Source organism: Apteryx rowi, unplaced genomic scaffold, assembly GCF_003343035.1.
Source record: "Apteryx rowi isolate R43461 unplaced genomic scaffold, aptRow1 scaffold_73, whole genome shotgun sequence".
In the NCBI taxonomy this organism is placed as follows: Eukaryota; Metazoa; Chordata; class Aves; order Apterygiformes; family Apterygidae; genus Apteryx; species Apteryx rowi.
Genome location: NW_020451016.1, coordinates 2581616 through 2600322, shown reverse-complemented (window position 1 = coordinate 2600322; position 18707 = coordinate 2581616). Strand labels below are relative to the sequence as shown.

The window sequence follows — 18707 nt, the reverse complement described above, 5'->3', positions numbered from 1 at the left end:
GTATTTATTTTGAAATACCTCACCTTTAAGAATATTTACTGTTACACAAAGGACTAACAAGTTTTCTGTCTTTCAAAAACTATCCCAGGTACACTATCAACTTAAAGTACACAGCAGGATGCCCAACTACTTTAAAGTATTGAGAGGCTTATACAAAGAACTAGCACTTACATCACCGTGCAATTGAAAAATGAATTCCTTAATATTACCAAAATCTTAGAAATTGTTTTTATAGCATTTTCTTCTGTTGTAGTCTTGTGCATCTTTCCTACTTGGCCAAGAACATTTAAGATGTTTCACCATGAGTTCAACATGCCTTTGCTTTGGTGGAGAAGTGTATTTTATCTGTCTACTCAGGTAGTCATATTGTTTCAGCTTCTACAGTATCTTGGCTCTTGACAACATGAATATTTAACTATAAAAATAATCATCATTTGATATTATAGCATTTTAATTTAATAAGAAACAAAAAGTGATGCAACCATTTGCAAAGGCAGACCAAAAAACCCCCCCACCAAACTACAAACAAGATTTCACAGAGCTAGATTTGTCTGTTCCATTCTAATCAACAAGAAGTCAGAGGCTATAAACAACTATTTCACAGACAGGGAAATTCCTATCAATGAAAATCAGATTTTCTGGCTATAATTTGACTTCTCTGGAGGCATCTTGGGCATCTCTCTACTCTCATAAGCAATCCACTTGTGCCAGGTGCCAACCACAAGAGAAACCGCAGCTTTCAAAATAAATCGGGTGCAGACATACAAGTGCTCTTGTGACCATTTTCAATTTACAACACAGAGCAACTGAAAGAGGGTAAGCAAGTACGGATCTGTGACTAATATTTTACAAAAACACTTCCTGCAGACACTTTCATAATCTGCCTGGACAAAGCAGGCTAACATCAGTGGAAATACACAGTACTTCTATTCCTAAACTGAAACCTACCACCTCTTGTAGAATCATGCCCCACTGTGCTTGAAATTCATAAGAAAAAATACCTCAGCAGTAGCTAATGAAGATGAGGATCTTCTTAAAAATTCACCTATGTGGTTTCTCAGCAGAAACTTTCTCAGAGTAGCCAAAATGGGATTTTAGAAATTTACGTTTAACACGGGTTAAACTATTTGATTTGCACACAAAGATTCAGCTTAGATTTCTTTTTCCTCAATAACACACTTGGTTCATTTGTCCATGACTCAAATCTTCCATCATGAACTGAAAAGCAGACAAACATTTATCAGCTAAGCACTAGACTAAAAAAAAAAATATAKAKAGAGAGAGATTATACGTGCACTCTGCGATGCCTTAGACTTTATCTATCAGAGGATCTCAAAAAACATGAATATTCATTTTTTGAATAACAGCCGTTAACAAAAGCCAAAAACACTTCCCTCAGAGCTGTTACATAACCTTGGAAAATCAACTACTCGGTGGGGGTCTCCCATTTCCTTTTTCCTTTTTTTTTTTCTTATTTATTTATTTTTAAACATACACCTAACACTTCCTCCACACTTTTCAAGCCCATGCCAACAGTAATGATTTTTTAACTGTTAAAATTACAAGTAAATTTGGAATTAAATTTTATCCAGAGCTAGGTCAGGAAAAACACTTCTTAGTGTTTAGAAGTATTATACCTTAAAAAGACAGCAGTCCTTTCTCTTAGTTCATCATGCAACTTAATAAATAAAAATCCTAGGATGTATTATCTTGATCAAAAAATATGGTCAGAAAGCAGATATGAGCAGTATTCTTCTCTCCTGTAATCATGAAAGTAACACAAAAGTATTCAGTAGGCATTATATCTTTAAAAGAAAATTTTATTTTAACTCCAGGAGCACTTTTAAATGTCCAATTATCAAAATAAAAAGCAAATAATGTTGAAGAAAAATTGCAAATAACCCTGTGGAAAAAAACTAAAAGGAGCATTTTTAACCAAAAATATTTTGCTTCAATACAACTGCAAAGAAAAGCCAATAGATTTTGTYTAATAAAAATATCCCAGGCACCCTACTATATAGAATAATTGCAAGTGGCTTAAAACAGCATTATACAGGCACTTATATACCTTTCTGGTAATGAAATATAGCTTACTTCTTTTTTAAAGTATTCTTTTTAGTTTCTATAATTAATAATCCTTTCTAATAAGAAAAAAATCCCCAAACACCAACACTTTAAACAAATACTCACCTCAGCTAGATTTCCAAAGCCTATACTGCAAACTGTTACATGCTTACTTCTAAGCCTTATAGTTTTTTTGAAAGATTTTTTGCTTGCCCAGATGGTACAGTGCCTACAGCTACTGTGTCACGGAACCGTTTCGTTAAAGACAKCCTTTTTGATCTTGCAAATGTCAGACTTCAGAGCTGTTTGTTATATCATCCTATGATTATAATTTATATTAGGTTTTCATATTACTTCTCAGTTATACAACAAAAAAACTGATCATAGTTATTTTCTCAGCAGTACTATCTGACATTGTGTTGCTCTAAGTACTGCTTTCATTGTCTGTAAAACCACAATTCTTCCAAAAATTTGTAACATCGTTTGCCAGCTTCCTTAACTGGAAAACAACAAACACACAGGCTCCAAGTACTCTCAATTTCTACTTCTGCTAAAGCCATGGAGCAATCTAAGTAAGTCTGCATGGCCTTAATTTAGCTAAGAAATTGACACTTCTTGAACAACTAAAAAAATATAAAGCTTTAAAATTAAAATTTAAGCAGATAACTTTATTTTAAGAGAAGCTACCCTTCACTTTAAAAAAAAAACCCAAAAAACAAAGGCAGTACTTTTTTAGTTCACATGTAGAATTTCACATATTCCTATTTCAGAATAAAGTAACTTTCCATTCCGATTTAGCGCTCTAGTGCATGCTAGTTCATAAATCAGAAAATACTGTCCAAAAATAAACACAATACATAACCGAATATCCTGTGTTCTTGGCAGTGGTGACCCCCTGAGGATACGCTTTCACTGTCATTACCCTAGGCTCCTATTTGGCTGTTGCCCTTTCTCACCCACAAATGTAAAATTCTTCCTTTCATATTTAAAAGAACTGTAAGCCTAGGGCTACACATTGTTGTTACTTGACCTCCCACATAATTTCCCCAATGAACCTAGAAGAAGACAATTTTTCCAAACAATTCATTGGGAAAGAATCGTAAACTCGCTTTCTTTTTTCCTGATATAAACAGGATCACTACTGGGACACAGTAACTCAAATCTCTGCAACATGATGACTAAAACACAGGATTAGGCTATGCTGGCAATTAATTCGGAAAGCCACAGCTCCACACAGCTCCTTCCTGGTAAAGGAGGCAGTTTAGGACTGCCTTGTGTCTGACTATATGTTTCTGCACCATAATCCCCAGCTGCAATTCTCCACTCCCTCCACCAAACCATGCCACAGCCCGCACTGCTTGTCACAGGACACTTTCCGTTCTTGCTCATTACAGCGGTCCAGCTACCAAGGCAGCTCCGTTAAGCAGGTGCACAACTGATGGGGAAGCGAAGAGCAACGCATCTGTGCAAACAGGTAACAAACCTTTAATCTGCACTGACCACCAAGGAATAAATTCTGAAGTTATACCGCAAATCAAGTTTCCAGTGAAAACATGCCTTGAAAACACACCGACAGCAGTGGTTACAAAGTCTCTCTCTACATTTTTGCAAGTTTTTAACTACTCCCGGGTTGTAAATTGAGAATTCAGGCAAAGCACCAATGAGAAATAAGACGCAATGGATATATACAAATGAATGGCAAAACACCCGATGATGGATGACAGAAAAATCTTTATCAGACAACTTCCTCCAGCCCCCAAGAGTTGACTGAGCCATATTGCTCCTTTACTGCTGCCAGTGCGGAAAAGGGCTAGAGGTGTGTCCTGTGATCCCAAATCTACACTTTCATAAATGATGGGGTCAATTCCTTTGCTCTTATTCACATTGATCACCACTCTTATTCTTCCAGGAATTATTTGTAAACTGAAGAGGACAAAAGAATTAGAAAGTCACTAGATCACACAGACACAAAAGCTACTTTACAAAATGTGATTCATCTATGAGCTGATAAATCCAGAACAAGGATTTTTGCCTCGAAAACAGCTCAGACAATAGCTTTGGTAATTATTGTCTTTCATGTGGAAGTGAACTCTAAAAACTAAACAACAATGTAAAAATTAAGTATTCCGCTATAGATAAGATCTGACTAGAGGCAGGTTGGTTAGTTCCTCACTATAATTTTTTTCTGTTTAACTAAACCAGCCAAAACCCTCTTAGTGTTTCCACAGTTATGTTTCAGGCTCTTATCAGCATAGCAGTGCTCCAAAATAAATCACACTACTAATCATCATAGTTACGCTAGGAAAACTTCCTGTTGTAGATATACAATTAATCAGATCAGCATTTCTATCCAATCTACAACAAATGGTATTTCATGTGTGGTTACCCTGAGCAGTGCAGCACTGGCAAATACCCACAAAGCAGTGTCAAATAAGGTAGTGCTAAAACATCTGCATCAACACGGTGCTCTGCCCCAACTAGTCTGCCCTGCTGAGACCATCTCTCTCTATAGGATGTTCAATAGGAAATATTTTTCGGAAAGGGAGTTTGAACATGGGATTTAACAGGGTTTTAAACAGACCACTACTATGAAACAGGTCTCAGAAACAGAGCAGGGTTAGTGGGGATAGGTGAACTCAGTCTCCTTTGTATCTTTTTAAGGTCTTTTTCCTTCCACAGTAAAATAAGGTTTCATTTATAACACTGAATAATATTTTCTTACAATATAAGTCACTGGGGTTTGTTTGCCTTAATAAGTTTGATCTTGGACTAACAATATTCAGCACTATGACCTTCCAAAAGTGCATATATTTCTGAGGAGATTTGATTTTGTTTGCTGAGTGATACCCAACTGTAAAAAATACGCTGTTTCTGCAAAGTAGATTTGGTCTCTAGGACTTAACAAGAAGCAATTGCTCAGATCACAAATTCCAGTAAGGAAGAAATCATAAACAACGCAGAAAGTCCAAAATAAACAAATTCTAAGAGCTAAATACACACACTAGTTTCTCAACATAATTGCAAGCACGCTAACAATTGTTATGTTCTCTTGCTGGCAGAATACACAGTAATCTTTTCGTGTGACTGTTGAAACTTGCTCTGCAATTCTGTGCCAGAAACAGAAACATGGTAATGACATTGAACAGGTAATTAGTAACTATTAAAACAGTATACAAAGTAGGGCGTTGTCAAGGTGCTAGCATCTGGCTAAACCACCTGGAGGGATTTGGCTTCCTAACAAAGGATCAAAGATGGTGGTGCCTCTGTTAAAGTTTTTATAAATCATTCAGATGGGCTATCAAAGGGTACAGCAAACCAGAGTTTCATGTTAAATCCTATCACATGAAAAAATTTAAAGTAGTAGAAAAATTTTATAGCATTACTGCATCTTTAAAAAAAAAACCCTAAAACAGAAAAACAAAAAGCAATTCATTATAGATCGAGTTTCAAGGAAAATGGGGTTTGTTTTTTTAAATGCCAGGGATCTGAGACACTCTCTAGACTTCTGCAGCTTCTAGTGACATGGAAGGACTGGGTAAACATAGTATTTGTGTCCCCTGTGGTACACCTAAAGCTTTGTTTTGCTGGGAAACAGCAGCCAGCCCAGCCCCAGAGCTGCGACCTTTCTTCACTCCCTGCTACAAACAGCTGCAGCAAGATCAAGAGCTGCAATTCCACTTTACTCCTCCTCCTCAGGAGCTAATGGTAATTTTCTTTGCTCCTCCTCTACTCAAGCAGAGGAAAGGAGGAGGAAGAGATGATAATCCCTTGTGAATATATGCAACATCTATGTGATGTTAAGGTGATAATTGCTACATTCCAAGAGGATTAGTACAATATTGGTAATTCAGTAAACTTCACCATTGGTCAAAACCTTGTAGCAAACTCGACTGGAAAGATACTTCCAGGGGCTGTTTGTACTGGTAAATTTTTCTGTGCTTGAAACAAGTGAGTGACATAATATTGCTCAAGGAGTGACACTGAAGTAAAACACATTCACCTCTGCTTTGGTCAGAGGCAAACAAACCCAGCCAGCCCTCCAAGCTCCAACCTTCCCCCGCTTCCCCTTTTTCCCCCCTATCCCACAAAACTAGATGCCAGTCACACATCACACAACTTAGATCTGACTCATAGCCTATCACTGCAGTTTCTCCCACCACCATAACCCCTGTACTACTTTAGAACAAAATAAAGTAAACCAGCAATTCAGGCCTTACCAGTTCTAAGTAGGTCTTTACCAAATGTCTAAATCCAAAGGATGGGAAAAATCAAGCCGAGAGCTTTACATGGCTGTGGCATAAGCGGAGGTCAGCCTTTCAGAAAACCTTGCTACTTGCAAAGCCTAGCCATAAGGCTACTACATTAGAAGCTTGCTTCAAAACCAACACAACCCAGTTTCCAGCTACCACTACAGCACAGACACTGAAAAGGCTAACAGTAAGTTATTACAAGTGTGGGAAGCTGAAGAGACTGAAGAGGTTTAACAATTCAAGTAATGTCTCCACAGATTCATACTTAGTGAAACATGAATGAAATCTTGCAGAACTCTCTGAAGCAAACTTGGGACTGGTTACCCTGTAAAAACCTTTTTAGCACTACTATTTCCCCCACAGCAGCTTTTCAAGTTTGTTTTGTCCTCCTTAGTGCCCAGAGGATGGTCTAAAATTTGCCTGAACAATTAGAGTTCTGTTAGAGCTCAGTTACTGGGTTTTCATACTACAAATTAAGTCTCTCGTGAAATGTTTCATTTTCCAGTCCGTTCCTTACTTTAACATAGCGCAAGTAATTATTCCAAAGAGTATCTAATATAGGCAGGCCTGAAGAGGCTAACTTACACAGTAACAGTTAAAACAGTAGCATGTCTGTGCTTGCTCTTAGACTACCACACTCTGCAGTGGTAAGAAGGCCACTTTAATAGAGCAAAGTGAGATACACACACACAGATATCAAGGTCTAGCTCCAAAATTACTCAGAAGCTCCCCAGAGATGTTGAATACCTTCGGGTCTTCTCAAGGGCAGTCAGAACTGAAAGCATTAAACAACTCTAAAGAACAGAACTGAATATATGCACTTACAATACTAARAGAAACTGATTATCAACTCACACTTAGAAAAGGTAACACTCAACTGCTTTTAGTTGTTTCCAACTGCATTCTGTACCTACTAACTAGAGAAAAGGGTAAGAATAAAGTCAATCTGTGCTTACCAAAAGCTCTACTCCAATGTGCTCTCCATTAAGTCCAGTAAATACTAATACTGTTAACATACCTAACCTTGGAGGTCAGCCACTGCCCAGAAAGCAGCCAGGGCAAGCCCAAGTGGCCACCTGGGCTGAGGGAGGAGAGGCCTCTCCAGCTCCCACCTGCTCTTCATGGAGCATCAGCTGCAATTAGCAGCTTCAGCTGAGAGCCAGACAGGGGCTATCTCTGACTGCAGCCAGGGAGTCCTAAGGGCCCACAGCTGGGATGGAGATGAAGCAGGGCAGATGGAAAAGAACGATAAATTCAAACAGTGCTACTGGGCTGTCTGGTTATTGGGATTGTGTATTGCACTATGAGCAAGACAAAGTCTTTGGTAATGATAGCCCTAAAGCTTGCACAGTGATAGGGGCTTGCTCTGCACAGCAATGCTAATCTTCACTCACCCTTCTTGCTTCAGGTGTTCTTATCCCTTTCTACCACATAATACTCTATACCAGAACTATCAAAGGCAGCTATCAAGGATTTCATGTATAACAGGACACACAAGTGTATTAATACAACTGCCAAAACTACAGCTACTGTAAGTTTGCTATGGTTATTAAATGGTTACTGGATTTCTCTTACACTATTTTTTTCTGACAAAAATGCAGTATAACTAGTAACAATAAAATTACCAGCTGTGGAAATGCAAATAAGGCAGGTCTCCAGTACTTTCAGGATTGTATACGGTAGGGAAACAGCATCCTGGCTATATCAGGACGCAAACCACAGCTGAGAAATGGATGCACAATTTTCTCTGGTGGGTTAACAATACAAATCAACTTCCAATTCTCAGATTACAGTACAGTCTTGGTTCAGATTATGTCCTTATTGAATACGTTACATGGAAAAAAGGCAGAACACCTTCATTTTTGCAACAAAATTCCAGCAACACTGAAGCTACATCAAACCTAAATCCTACCCATCATAAGTCATATCTCATTCTATCAGAGTGAAGCAACCGCTTCAAAAAATCAGCCTGCATCAGGTACCATAATGCTGGATAACCAGTAAAGCTGAGTGTAACTTGTGACATTGGTTGCAAAATCTTAGTTACCCATAATGTGTGGAAAGAGTCTTACAGAAATCCCTTAAATCAGAAAGTCAGAAAAAAAGAGACTCTCGGAATGAATACTAATGATTTCCAATTTGCTCTTTATACAAGTTACTTCCTCAGTCCAGCTGAGGGAAAACAAAAGCAGGTTTGGGTGTGCAGTAAGGTTAAGGGATACTGTGACTTGAAAAGCTAGCTTAATGCTTTTATTCTGTGTCAAACCCTTAAGTGCTTGGTTAAAAATTCATCAACAGACAATAAGCTACAAAAAGAAGGGTGACGTGAGTTCACACTAAAAAAAACCAAACGTGTTCTTCTTGCCTCCAAATACATTATCATTCAAGATAACCACACAGTGTAAGTGCACCATACCACCACAGTAAGACACAAGTGTGCGTTCTCTTCACAGACAACTCCTTTGGCATTTCTCACTTGGGTTACGGAGCTTAATGAGCTACAAAGTGATTGCATCAGCGTTAGATGAAAAATCTCAAAGCTTTGAAATGCACTGTAAATACCAACTAGTATAAAGCAATTCTCTCTTCTCTGCAAATTTCTGTGGGAAAGCATTGCCCTTTGAGGGAAGGAAGACTACTAAAATAATATTGAAGAGTCCACTTAGAAGGCAGTGACCAAAGTTTTGTTTTGCTCACTTCTAGTTTATAAAGGTCTGTGACACTGGCAATAAAACAGGCTGAGGATCTGGGTCAACTTTGTTGTTAATTAGGATAGGAACAAAAGGATAAGGAGGAATATCATCAAGATCCCCTTCTTCCTTTATCATAAGCGAGGCCCAGTTTATTTTAAAGTTTGAAAGATGCAGTTGAACTTTTCTACAAGAGCATTGACAATTTTTTGTCCATAGGTACCTTTTCACCAGAGCACGTTCTAAATGAAGATATATAGCTTTTTTCCAACAGAGAACACTACTTTTTCCACAAATCACTACAAAATGATTCTCATTGCACAGTATAAGAAGTCAGTCGGCCACAAAGTTTAAGTTATTTTTCCAAGGTTACACAAAACACCATCAGAGTCAGGATCAGAATATGAGTCTTACTSCTGCTTCCTGTCCTACCTGCAAGGTTTGCTGCCTACAATATTAGTAAGAATGCCATTTATATAACAGATTATCCTCTTCGGAAAAAAGCATGATGGATGTACAGGGATCCTTCTCCAACCAGTTGTGATGCAAAGAGCAGATACATTTGAAATATCTTTGATATCGTTTCAAGCGGGCATTATACTTCTCTAACAAGCCAGAATTTTTTCAGGAAACATCATACTCGATTCCTGAGCACTTTTACACGTTTAAATGAGGACATGTGTCAAAAGTCTGTTGAGATGTAAGACTTCTGGGCATTTTCCATAGTCACAGTAACTGGGATTCCATATGGCACAGGCTATTTAGGACATAAAACCTTCTGCCAAAATACATTGTTCTAATAAAATGCTAGCAACCGAGCTACATCACCTATTACAAACCTGTGAGAAAACAAACTGTGATTCATTTTTTCCTAAATGTTTTTAGACTATGGAGTGACGTTCTATTCTAGAAGAGGAAATCTGTGCCAAACCAGCCAACAGTCAGAAGCCCACCTCATACATTAAGACTGCAATACCATTTTTAATATTCCTGCCCATGCTCCAGAGCCATGACACATGGAACACAAATGATTTAGTATACACTAAGCATAACATGCTTAGACAGTGGCAAGTAAATGTCATGAGGAAACAAGCCCTCTTTCTTTTAACATGGCTCTGAGTAAAGCACAATAGATTTTTCTCCCACCTTCTTCAGTAGGAAATGTTTTCTTACATGCTGCTTCCTACACAAATAAGGAGCAGAATTACCAGGAGTGGAGGGATACAGAAGGCTTTATGCACCCATTAATACTGAATCATACAGTGTGTACAAAAAGTCATCTGCTAAAGAAGTACCTGCACCCCTGCTCTGCCTTTCTCCTGCCTTCTCTCTCTCCCTTTGTATGGCTCTCCCTACCCCAACTCACCTTCTGTCAGTAGTATTTTAAAACAGAAAATTTCTCATTTTTAATTAAACTGAGAAGACCAAAATGCAAACATAGCCAGAGAAATGCTTCTATAAAAATAGTACATTCCTACCCTAAACCTCTGCTCTCTGTGCACTTAGTCTTATCTATTTACATGGCTTCTTTTTCTCATGGATCATTAACAGAACTGTTAATTAGTGTCCCGAGCCTGCAAGCAGTGTGAAGCAATTTCTCTTGATGCTACCTACCTTGTCTGACATGTCTTTACCACTAAAGCTTGCACAACCTTGACTCCAAGAAACCAGAGTTTGCAGAGCTGGCAGTTAAAGCACTCTTTTTACATGAAAATTGCAATCTGAAATCAACATGACACATTAACAGAAGGCCTTTAAAAAAGTGGCTTTTCTAAAATAGAATCAGGACTATTACACATTAAAAAATCAAAAGGAGTGTTTCACTGGGAACTTATCCTAGAACAATGGTATGAGCCTTGAAAGCACCGCAAAAGGTATATACATAGAAACAAGCCAAGACATATCAGCTATCTGCTGTTTTTATTGCATGGCAGTACAAAGATACCCAAGAGCATACGATCAAACTGAAGTTTTTGTAACTGTTCACAGAACTACATTCCTTGCTATCTCTTCTGAAGTATTTCAATCTTATTATAAACTTATGACCTGAATTACAAATTTTGCCTTAACATTTAGAGGAACACATAGCAGTTCTACTGGTTTTACTTGCCTTTTCAAAATGTCAAGAATGCATAGCAGCATCTATTATGTAATCTATTCATATCTTCTTTAAAAGGTAATTGATTCATGTCTTGGAAAATACATACAGACTATAAAGTATATAACAGTTAAAAGTGACAAAACTCAAGAGCAGATGTGTCATTCCCAAGACCTAAGACTGCAGACCAGGTACCACTAATTTGCTTGTCTGTCTCTAACACAAAGGAAGGGTCTCACAGCTGAACAGTGCCTGATTTAAGTACATGCATCAGAGTAGTACAAAACATATAACCGCTCCCATGCAAAGCAGCAGGAGGTTTACCACTGACTAAAGGAGAACAGAATCCAGGTCATATTGATCTTCCATGAACAAGTTCACTGTGCTGCCCAAAAATAATTTTTTGCATTAGTTTTAAATCTTTCACCTTTCAACTCAGTAATTAAAGATGAAGCATAAGTCAATGTGATCAGCAAAAGCAGGGGCAAAAAGGGCAGTTGTGTTTGGTATATTGGCCAGGACTTATTTAGAGGTGAAAGAATTGGTTGACAATGGACAAGTAACTAGTAGCAAGAATATATTTCTGATGACAGCAGGAAGATAGACAGAAATAGAGACAGATGAAAAGTTAAGACAGAAAGAATGGAGCAGGAGAGGCCAGGCAGGAGAGGGATCAGTGAGGCAAGGGAGGCATGGAAGTAGAAAAGCAACTGAGAGAAGCTACATGAGTAGGGAACAGAATAAAACTAGGGACACAAGGAGGAGGATAGCCCTTGATCATGCCTATCTACAGTGTGAGAAAGTCAATGCAGTCTTGTGATTCAAGCAGAGAGTGCGAGTGAAATGTGGCAAACAGACAATAAAGGAATGTGCAAGTCAGCCCAGAAGCAGTGCACTCACTTGAAGTAGAAGAAGGCTCTATAGCTGTATCAGGACTGGAAGTTGGGAAGAGACCTAGAGCTGAAGGCACAGCTCAGCAGTCAGGTCGAGTTACAGCTTCTAGAGATAAGACCAAAAGCATTTGACTGAGTCAGCAGAAAAAGCTGAATAACAGAAAAAACATCAGATACTGATAGAGTGGAAATCATAAAAGGATTTAGAGAAGAGGTAGGGAGGGAGTGTGCAGTGCTGAGGGACTGGGAGCAAGGACAGCCACTGAGACTGTGGAGAAGCAATGCTTCACTAAACCAGGGATGAAGAGAGACTTCTGTGCATAATGAAAAAGGAGATCCTCTGTGTTGATTTACCAAATGCGACTGGAGTCATTAACAAGAAAAAACAAAACAAAGGCATAAAATTGGCAAAAGGACAAATTATTCTTGGTTTAGAAAAGTGAAATAAGATACAGCTTCCTTCTGTTAAGCATGGGCATTCTCTTTTCCTTTTCCTAGACCACAAATATCAATGTAATACCTAAACTCGAGTCTGTTGTACATCTAATATGTCTTGTGAAGTGAATTCCAGTGTCTAATAACAAAACATGACCAGAGCTTCTAAGTACTAAAGGTTAGAACCACAGTACCAATTATATAAATATTTTACAAACTTGAAATGCAGTCACTTCCTCAAAGCAGTAYGCGCATTCATAAACATGCAACTGTCTAAATTACAATTTTGCTTCTTTCTCTAACATCTACAAACAGCAGTATAGTTCAAAAATTCACTTTTCTGCCAGTCAGACAAAAGTTCTTGTTTCAACATGTAGAATTTCAACCTTCAGAAAATAAATTTATGATTAATTTGCAAAATGCATGCACAAGATATACATCTCTATTAAATCAGCTATGCTTAAGTTAGACAGATTTACCTCAACAATTTAATTAAAATGCTGATTAATATGGAATTTCCAAAAAATCAGCCAATAGGAATGAGAAACATCCAAAGTAGTAGTTCCCTGATTGCTTAGACCTCTGCTATCAAGGCACTAAGGCAGTATAGAAGGGGAACGGCTACTCTTGATGCACATCAAATTAATTTTTTTAAGTAACTTCTGGTAAAAAGTACCTTTGTTTTTATATATTTTTTATATGCCTACCTGTATTTCAGAAGGTTTTTTACTTAAATTAAAAAAAACATTCAGCCAGATCTAACTATTTGGATTTTTGCCAGTCTATTTACAAAAATGCTGGAAACCAGGACTGTCTCTTCCTCATGATTAGAAGTAGCATACTTTGAGTCTTAGTACCCTATCTAAGCAGCATATACAAAAACAGGCAAACTAGTACATTACCTAAATAAACAAGGTGGCTTAAAGATTTAAACAGTCAGAAAGGCTTCCACTATTTTCTCAGCTCCAAAATATGTCATGCCTGATGATCTCACAGTATTTTATAGAAGAAAACACTTCAAACCTTTGGATGGGAATATACATCTCCAAAACCAGTCTGTTATCAGGAAGGAAATTAAATTGTGACCTGTGTTTAGATGGGGAGATAAAGTATATTAATTGCATATCTATTAGAATATAAAACATTATTCATTTGCTACCAGATCCAGAATAGCCTGTATAATGCTTTCTCTTACAAAATTAGTGTCAGAACTCAGTAAGATTACTAGCATTTGCACTTGCAAAAATATTATGAACTTTGTTTTCTCTATTTACCAGGCTATATTTTAACGCATATAAAACAAGTTAATTGGCCCTTCTTCTTTACTTCAAATTGTTTTATCAGAAAGTTCACTTTTCATATGAAACTATTACATTGACAGAACCAAGCTTGAATGGTATAGTTGTACTGCAAAGGAATATGGCTTTTTATATAAGTAGATAATATGGGCTGCAAAAATCACCACAGAAATACTTCTGAAATAGATTTCTTGAAGAAAACCATGAATTCCATGAATTCATGAAGCATGAATTCCCTGAATGCCATAGTTTCCAGACTTACAGACTTTTGATAACTATAGTTATCAAAAGATAACTATAGCTACCCTTGCACCTGTTTTTTTTTTAGTGCATTTTCAGGTTACTCAGCCGGATGATCTTTTAGACTGTACCAATACAGCTGTTCTTATATCCCCTACAGTCCAGTATGTCTACAGTCTCCAGGAACCCTTTAAAGGAAGGAAAAGAGAATGATGTTTCAAGATTAGAGCTCAAAATGGTACAGCATGTGGCCAAGTCCTATGTTAGTCCTGAGCCTGCCATCATCTATATTGTCACAGCCAGTGACATCAAGTTCAAAACAGCTAAACTGGAATAAAACGGGCCATGTGTCAGACAACTGCAATATTTCACAGAAGAAGGGAATACTCCATAAAATCTGCAGAAAACTGCAGAGGAGAAAGATATTCTGTCCGAGTTTCTACCACTATATCTTTGCCAGACACTCCCCTTCCTCTTCTTCCCATCTGTAAAAATGGGCCCCTCTATAAAATGCTCAGAAGAGTCTTTTTGTATAATTTTTACAAAGTTTCTCACTCAGGAAAGAATTAATAAATGCAGTCTTAGTTAACTCTGCAATATTTTATCTGCAGCCAACACAGGCATCAATGTTATGCTTGCACACAATGAAAAAGTAATGGTTTTAAATATACACATTTAACATAAATTTTAAATATACATTAAGTACAATTCTAAGAGCAGTTCCTAAATTTATCTGAAACAGGGAAAAAAGACTTAAAAGGGCTGCTTTTCAAGTGATAAATTTTCAAATCTTTAATGAGCTCTTTAATGAGCTAAGAAAGTAGCCTATTGATAACATTGTTCTTGATCTATCATATTCCTATTGTATTAGCTGAATAAGTATCTTTAAAGAAACTCCCTATATGCAGCAATAAAAGGATTAAAATCTTATGACAAAGCCTTCATGTGGAAGGATTATGCTAAGTTGAAAATTAAGTTAAATCTTGCGATTTTTTCATGCCAATTGTAGTTTCTGCTTTACATTATTTTTGGAGCTCCATGGTGGTTGAAGCATCTCCAGCAAATGCTCTGTCAGTGAGGGCAGAACTAATATATTTAGTGTAGATAACCTTAAATCAAGTGGCACAGTGAGAAGTTCCTAGACGCTTTTAAAAAGCCATTCCAAAGCTAACATAATGGGCTCTATTTGAGTATTTATTCCCCAAAGTATTCATATTTCCGGTTTAGCAACTCCTGATTAACTTGATATAGCAAAAAGAGCAGAGAAGAATGTTTTGAGAACTTTTTGTTTCTGCAACTATGCAGCTTTTAATATAAAAGTACTTACGAGTCCAATGATCTGGCAAGTTAAATTAATGCTGAAGCTGTATAAATGTTTAAAGAGTATTACAGGTCATCACTCAGAGTAATTTCATGGTCTAGCCAATTACACCAGATGAATAAAACTCTCCTGACCTTCAGAAAAGGATTAAGCCACATGGTGGCCTGTACAATCAGGCTGAGTATTTTATCTTAGTAATGATGATCTAGGTAGTTATACAGCTTCTTTAGAATTTCCATCTTTTTCTTGACTTTGTGTTTCTCCAACTTTTGTTAGATATATCCTGACCAGCTGACCATAGAAATACCATTTGTTAACTGAGTAGTTCAACAGGATCATGAAACAATGAAAATATCATGATGCTGACATATGCCTGTACTTACATTGCTGCAACAGGAAAAAAAAAGTAGTGGATTCTTATCTAGCTTAGTGCTAATGTTCCTACTGATAGATTTTATTTATTATTTTCCATACATTGAGTTAAATCTGGTAAAAATTATTTCTTAATTTAAAATGCAGTAAATAAATACTTTTTTAAGCTAATGAATGTCTGTAATCTCCTACAAACAACATCACATTAAAAATAATGATTTTACATACTATAAAAGAATTAATTCATATACTTTAGAAAAGCTATCATGTTCCTATATGAATTTAACACGGTAGTCTATTTTAATGTAAAGAAAATTAGTACTGCAGTCAAATACAGAATGTATCAATTTTATTTCACTATTACTTTCACATTTAGTGATTTAACCATTGAATATTCAATTTAAAGACATCTGAAATATTTTAATAAATGAATGCAAACAACAAAGTATAGCAGCTAGATAGATCCCATTAAAATCATTCATGAAATGATTCACAGACATGTAAGTGGACAGCAAGACAATTGCAGAAAGTAAATTAAAATGATGTAAGGAGTTAGTACTGATTTTCTGAGATGTGATTACTAAAGGAATGCATTTTTAATCTGTGAAGTTGTGAAGAAAAATAAAGCATGTTTGTCTAAATCATCCTCAATTTAAGCAAATATATTTTACCCTTTCCAGCAACAATATAGGAGCATATGTTTAGTTACTACTTCTCATCTGAAGACAGGTAACTTCACACCTGGGAAAGGAATAAATTTACCTGGATTATGAGTCAGAAGACAGATTCTTGAGAGATTAGCAAGAGCTACAAATCCAAAGGCAAACATGATATTTGTGTTTTATCTTGTTCAGGTAGTGCTACATGTTTTCTCTCCTGTTAGTCTCAGAAGCTGGGTGGGGAGAGAGCTTCCTCCTCTCTTTGATTTAATAATGTCTCCTGATCTGAAAGTATGCTGTGATTTTACACAACCTTCCTGGTATAGAAATTGTTAAGCCTGTACCTGAAGAGCCTACAAAGGTGGAATTTGCACTAAACCAAAACAGAGAAAGTGTAACTGCTGGGAAATGGGATTAGAAATTATCATTCTATATCTGTCTAGGTTACTGCTCCCCAAAAACCAACTTCTTGATAAGAAACTGGACCATCTGAATGGAGAGATTTGAAAAGAAATTTACGTACTGCAAGGAAAAGCTAACTCAGACTTTTGGGGATGTATACAGACACTAAAAGGGAAAAGGTTCATCACCTTCACAAAATATGACAATAAAGAAAAGGATCATGCCACCATTCTCAGTATATCTTAACATGGCTTAATGCTGTTCTAAGCCCTCTGTAAACAAAACCTTTGTAAACAAAACACCTCTAGTGGGAATTGTGAAAGAGCTGTGATTCCAGTCCTGCTGACCCCAGAAGGGTCCAATTACACTGGGCCCTATGCGATCTGGCTAGCAGGAAACACAGAGGTACTTCTCTTTCCTCAGCATAGTGCAATAAGTAAATCTCTACAAGACAAACGGCGGACTGGGGAACAGAAATAGAAGAGACTGAAAAATCTAAGATTCACTATGCTTTGTTTTTCTACTGTGACAGACACTCAAAAACTAAAAACAAAATACAGCCACTACCCTCGATTTTGTTTACCTTGAGCCCTAAACACCAAATTAGAGCACTTTTAACGCTCTTAAATCCTGGATACTAGTGTGTAATACAACCAAGAATAATGCCCCCTCTCTGCACATAAAGAGCAGTTTGTACAATGTGTGCCCCGACAGAAGCTCTTTCTCCCTCGGGCATTTGTTACTCCTCTTTTTCACTCATGGATTAGCTTTCAAAACTAACGAACAATAATTCTTTGTACTTAATCTTCAAAGCTTCTTATGAACTTCAACTGTAAAATACTCCAACATGGTATTATTCCCATTCCACTGATCAGAAAGTTGAACAAGAAAGTCCACAAATATTATGTTCACTGAGTAGCAGAAAGAAAAAAAAATCTTTCCTGGTCTTCTGCTTAAATTCTACATCAATTCATGTTCCAAGTTGACCAAACTCCTCCAACACATAACAGGAAAGAATACAGCATGAAATTCCTAGTCGGTCAGCTATGTCATTGGATGTCATCAGGGAACTTCTCCTTCCAGTACTAGTTTTAATAAAACTGTAATTAGGCATTTATAAAATTTCATTAAAAAAATGTTTCATGTTATCTTTAGTCATTTTTAGAGGAATTAAAAAGGATTCAAATTACTGCATGTCAAAGTTTTTAGATATTTGGAAGTAGAACGTTGCCATATGACAGCCTTCAATGTCTTTCAGATGCTTTTTGCAGCATCAAATAATGGCACAGTGCAATAGATTGTATTTTATCTTTCCTTCCATCACAGGAAGCTGTTATTCTTTGCTACCAACAACTTCAGTGCTGGCTAGGAAATAATGTGGTTTGAAATTGAATTAATTACAGTCTGGAAAGATGCACATAACATTCATATAATGATAGTGCTTTGACATAATTGGAATTTAGCTGTTTAGACCTGTAAACCCAGTAAATTCTAATAGAATCAATGGCTTCTAAAATAGGTGCATCTCTTACATATTTATTACAGTCTAAAAATCTTCTTTGTTTACAACAGAATAGCATACAAAACTGAGGATGAAATTATATTTTCTCGCCTCTTAAAATAGCCCATCTTAAAAGTTTGCTCTACTTATCGATAATGTTTGCTGCAGTTAAACTACTTCCTTTCAATTTTAAAATTAGCTCTAGTTTGGCCAACTGCAACCCTGCTATGAAAGGTTTAATTGAAATAAACAATTGTCAGGTAAGAGGAGCTGTAAAAGGCCAAGAGTACAAAGAAAGAATACTTGCAAGATGTGTAGATATCTTACATTGCAAGAAAGTTATAAGGAAGTTACTTAGCGTACTTTATTCTCCATGAGGTACAATTCAGTGCACTTTTATGTACTGCAATATGATCACACTCTTGGCAGATTCTGAATGAGATATCATAAGTTAATATACCATTTCCAGCTCTTGATAGCCAGT

At 36.8% G+C, this 18707-nt stretch overlaps 1 protein-coding gene across 1 annotated transcript in view; it reads left to right on the top strand.

Moving 5' to 3' along the window:
• RASSF10 (Ras association domain family member 10) overlaps positions 1–14305 on the top strand; it is a 67792-nt gene extending 53487 nt beyond the window's left edge. The window contains exon 3 of the mRNA XM_026087751.1: positions 14129–14305. Coding sequence (XP_025943536.1) covers positions 14129–14305 — 177 coding nt within the window. The remainder of the gene's footprint in view (positions 1–14128) is intronic.
• Positions 14306–18707: the final 4402 nt, after the last annotated feature.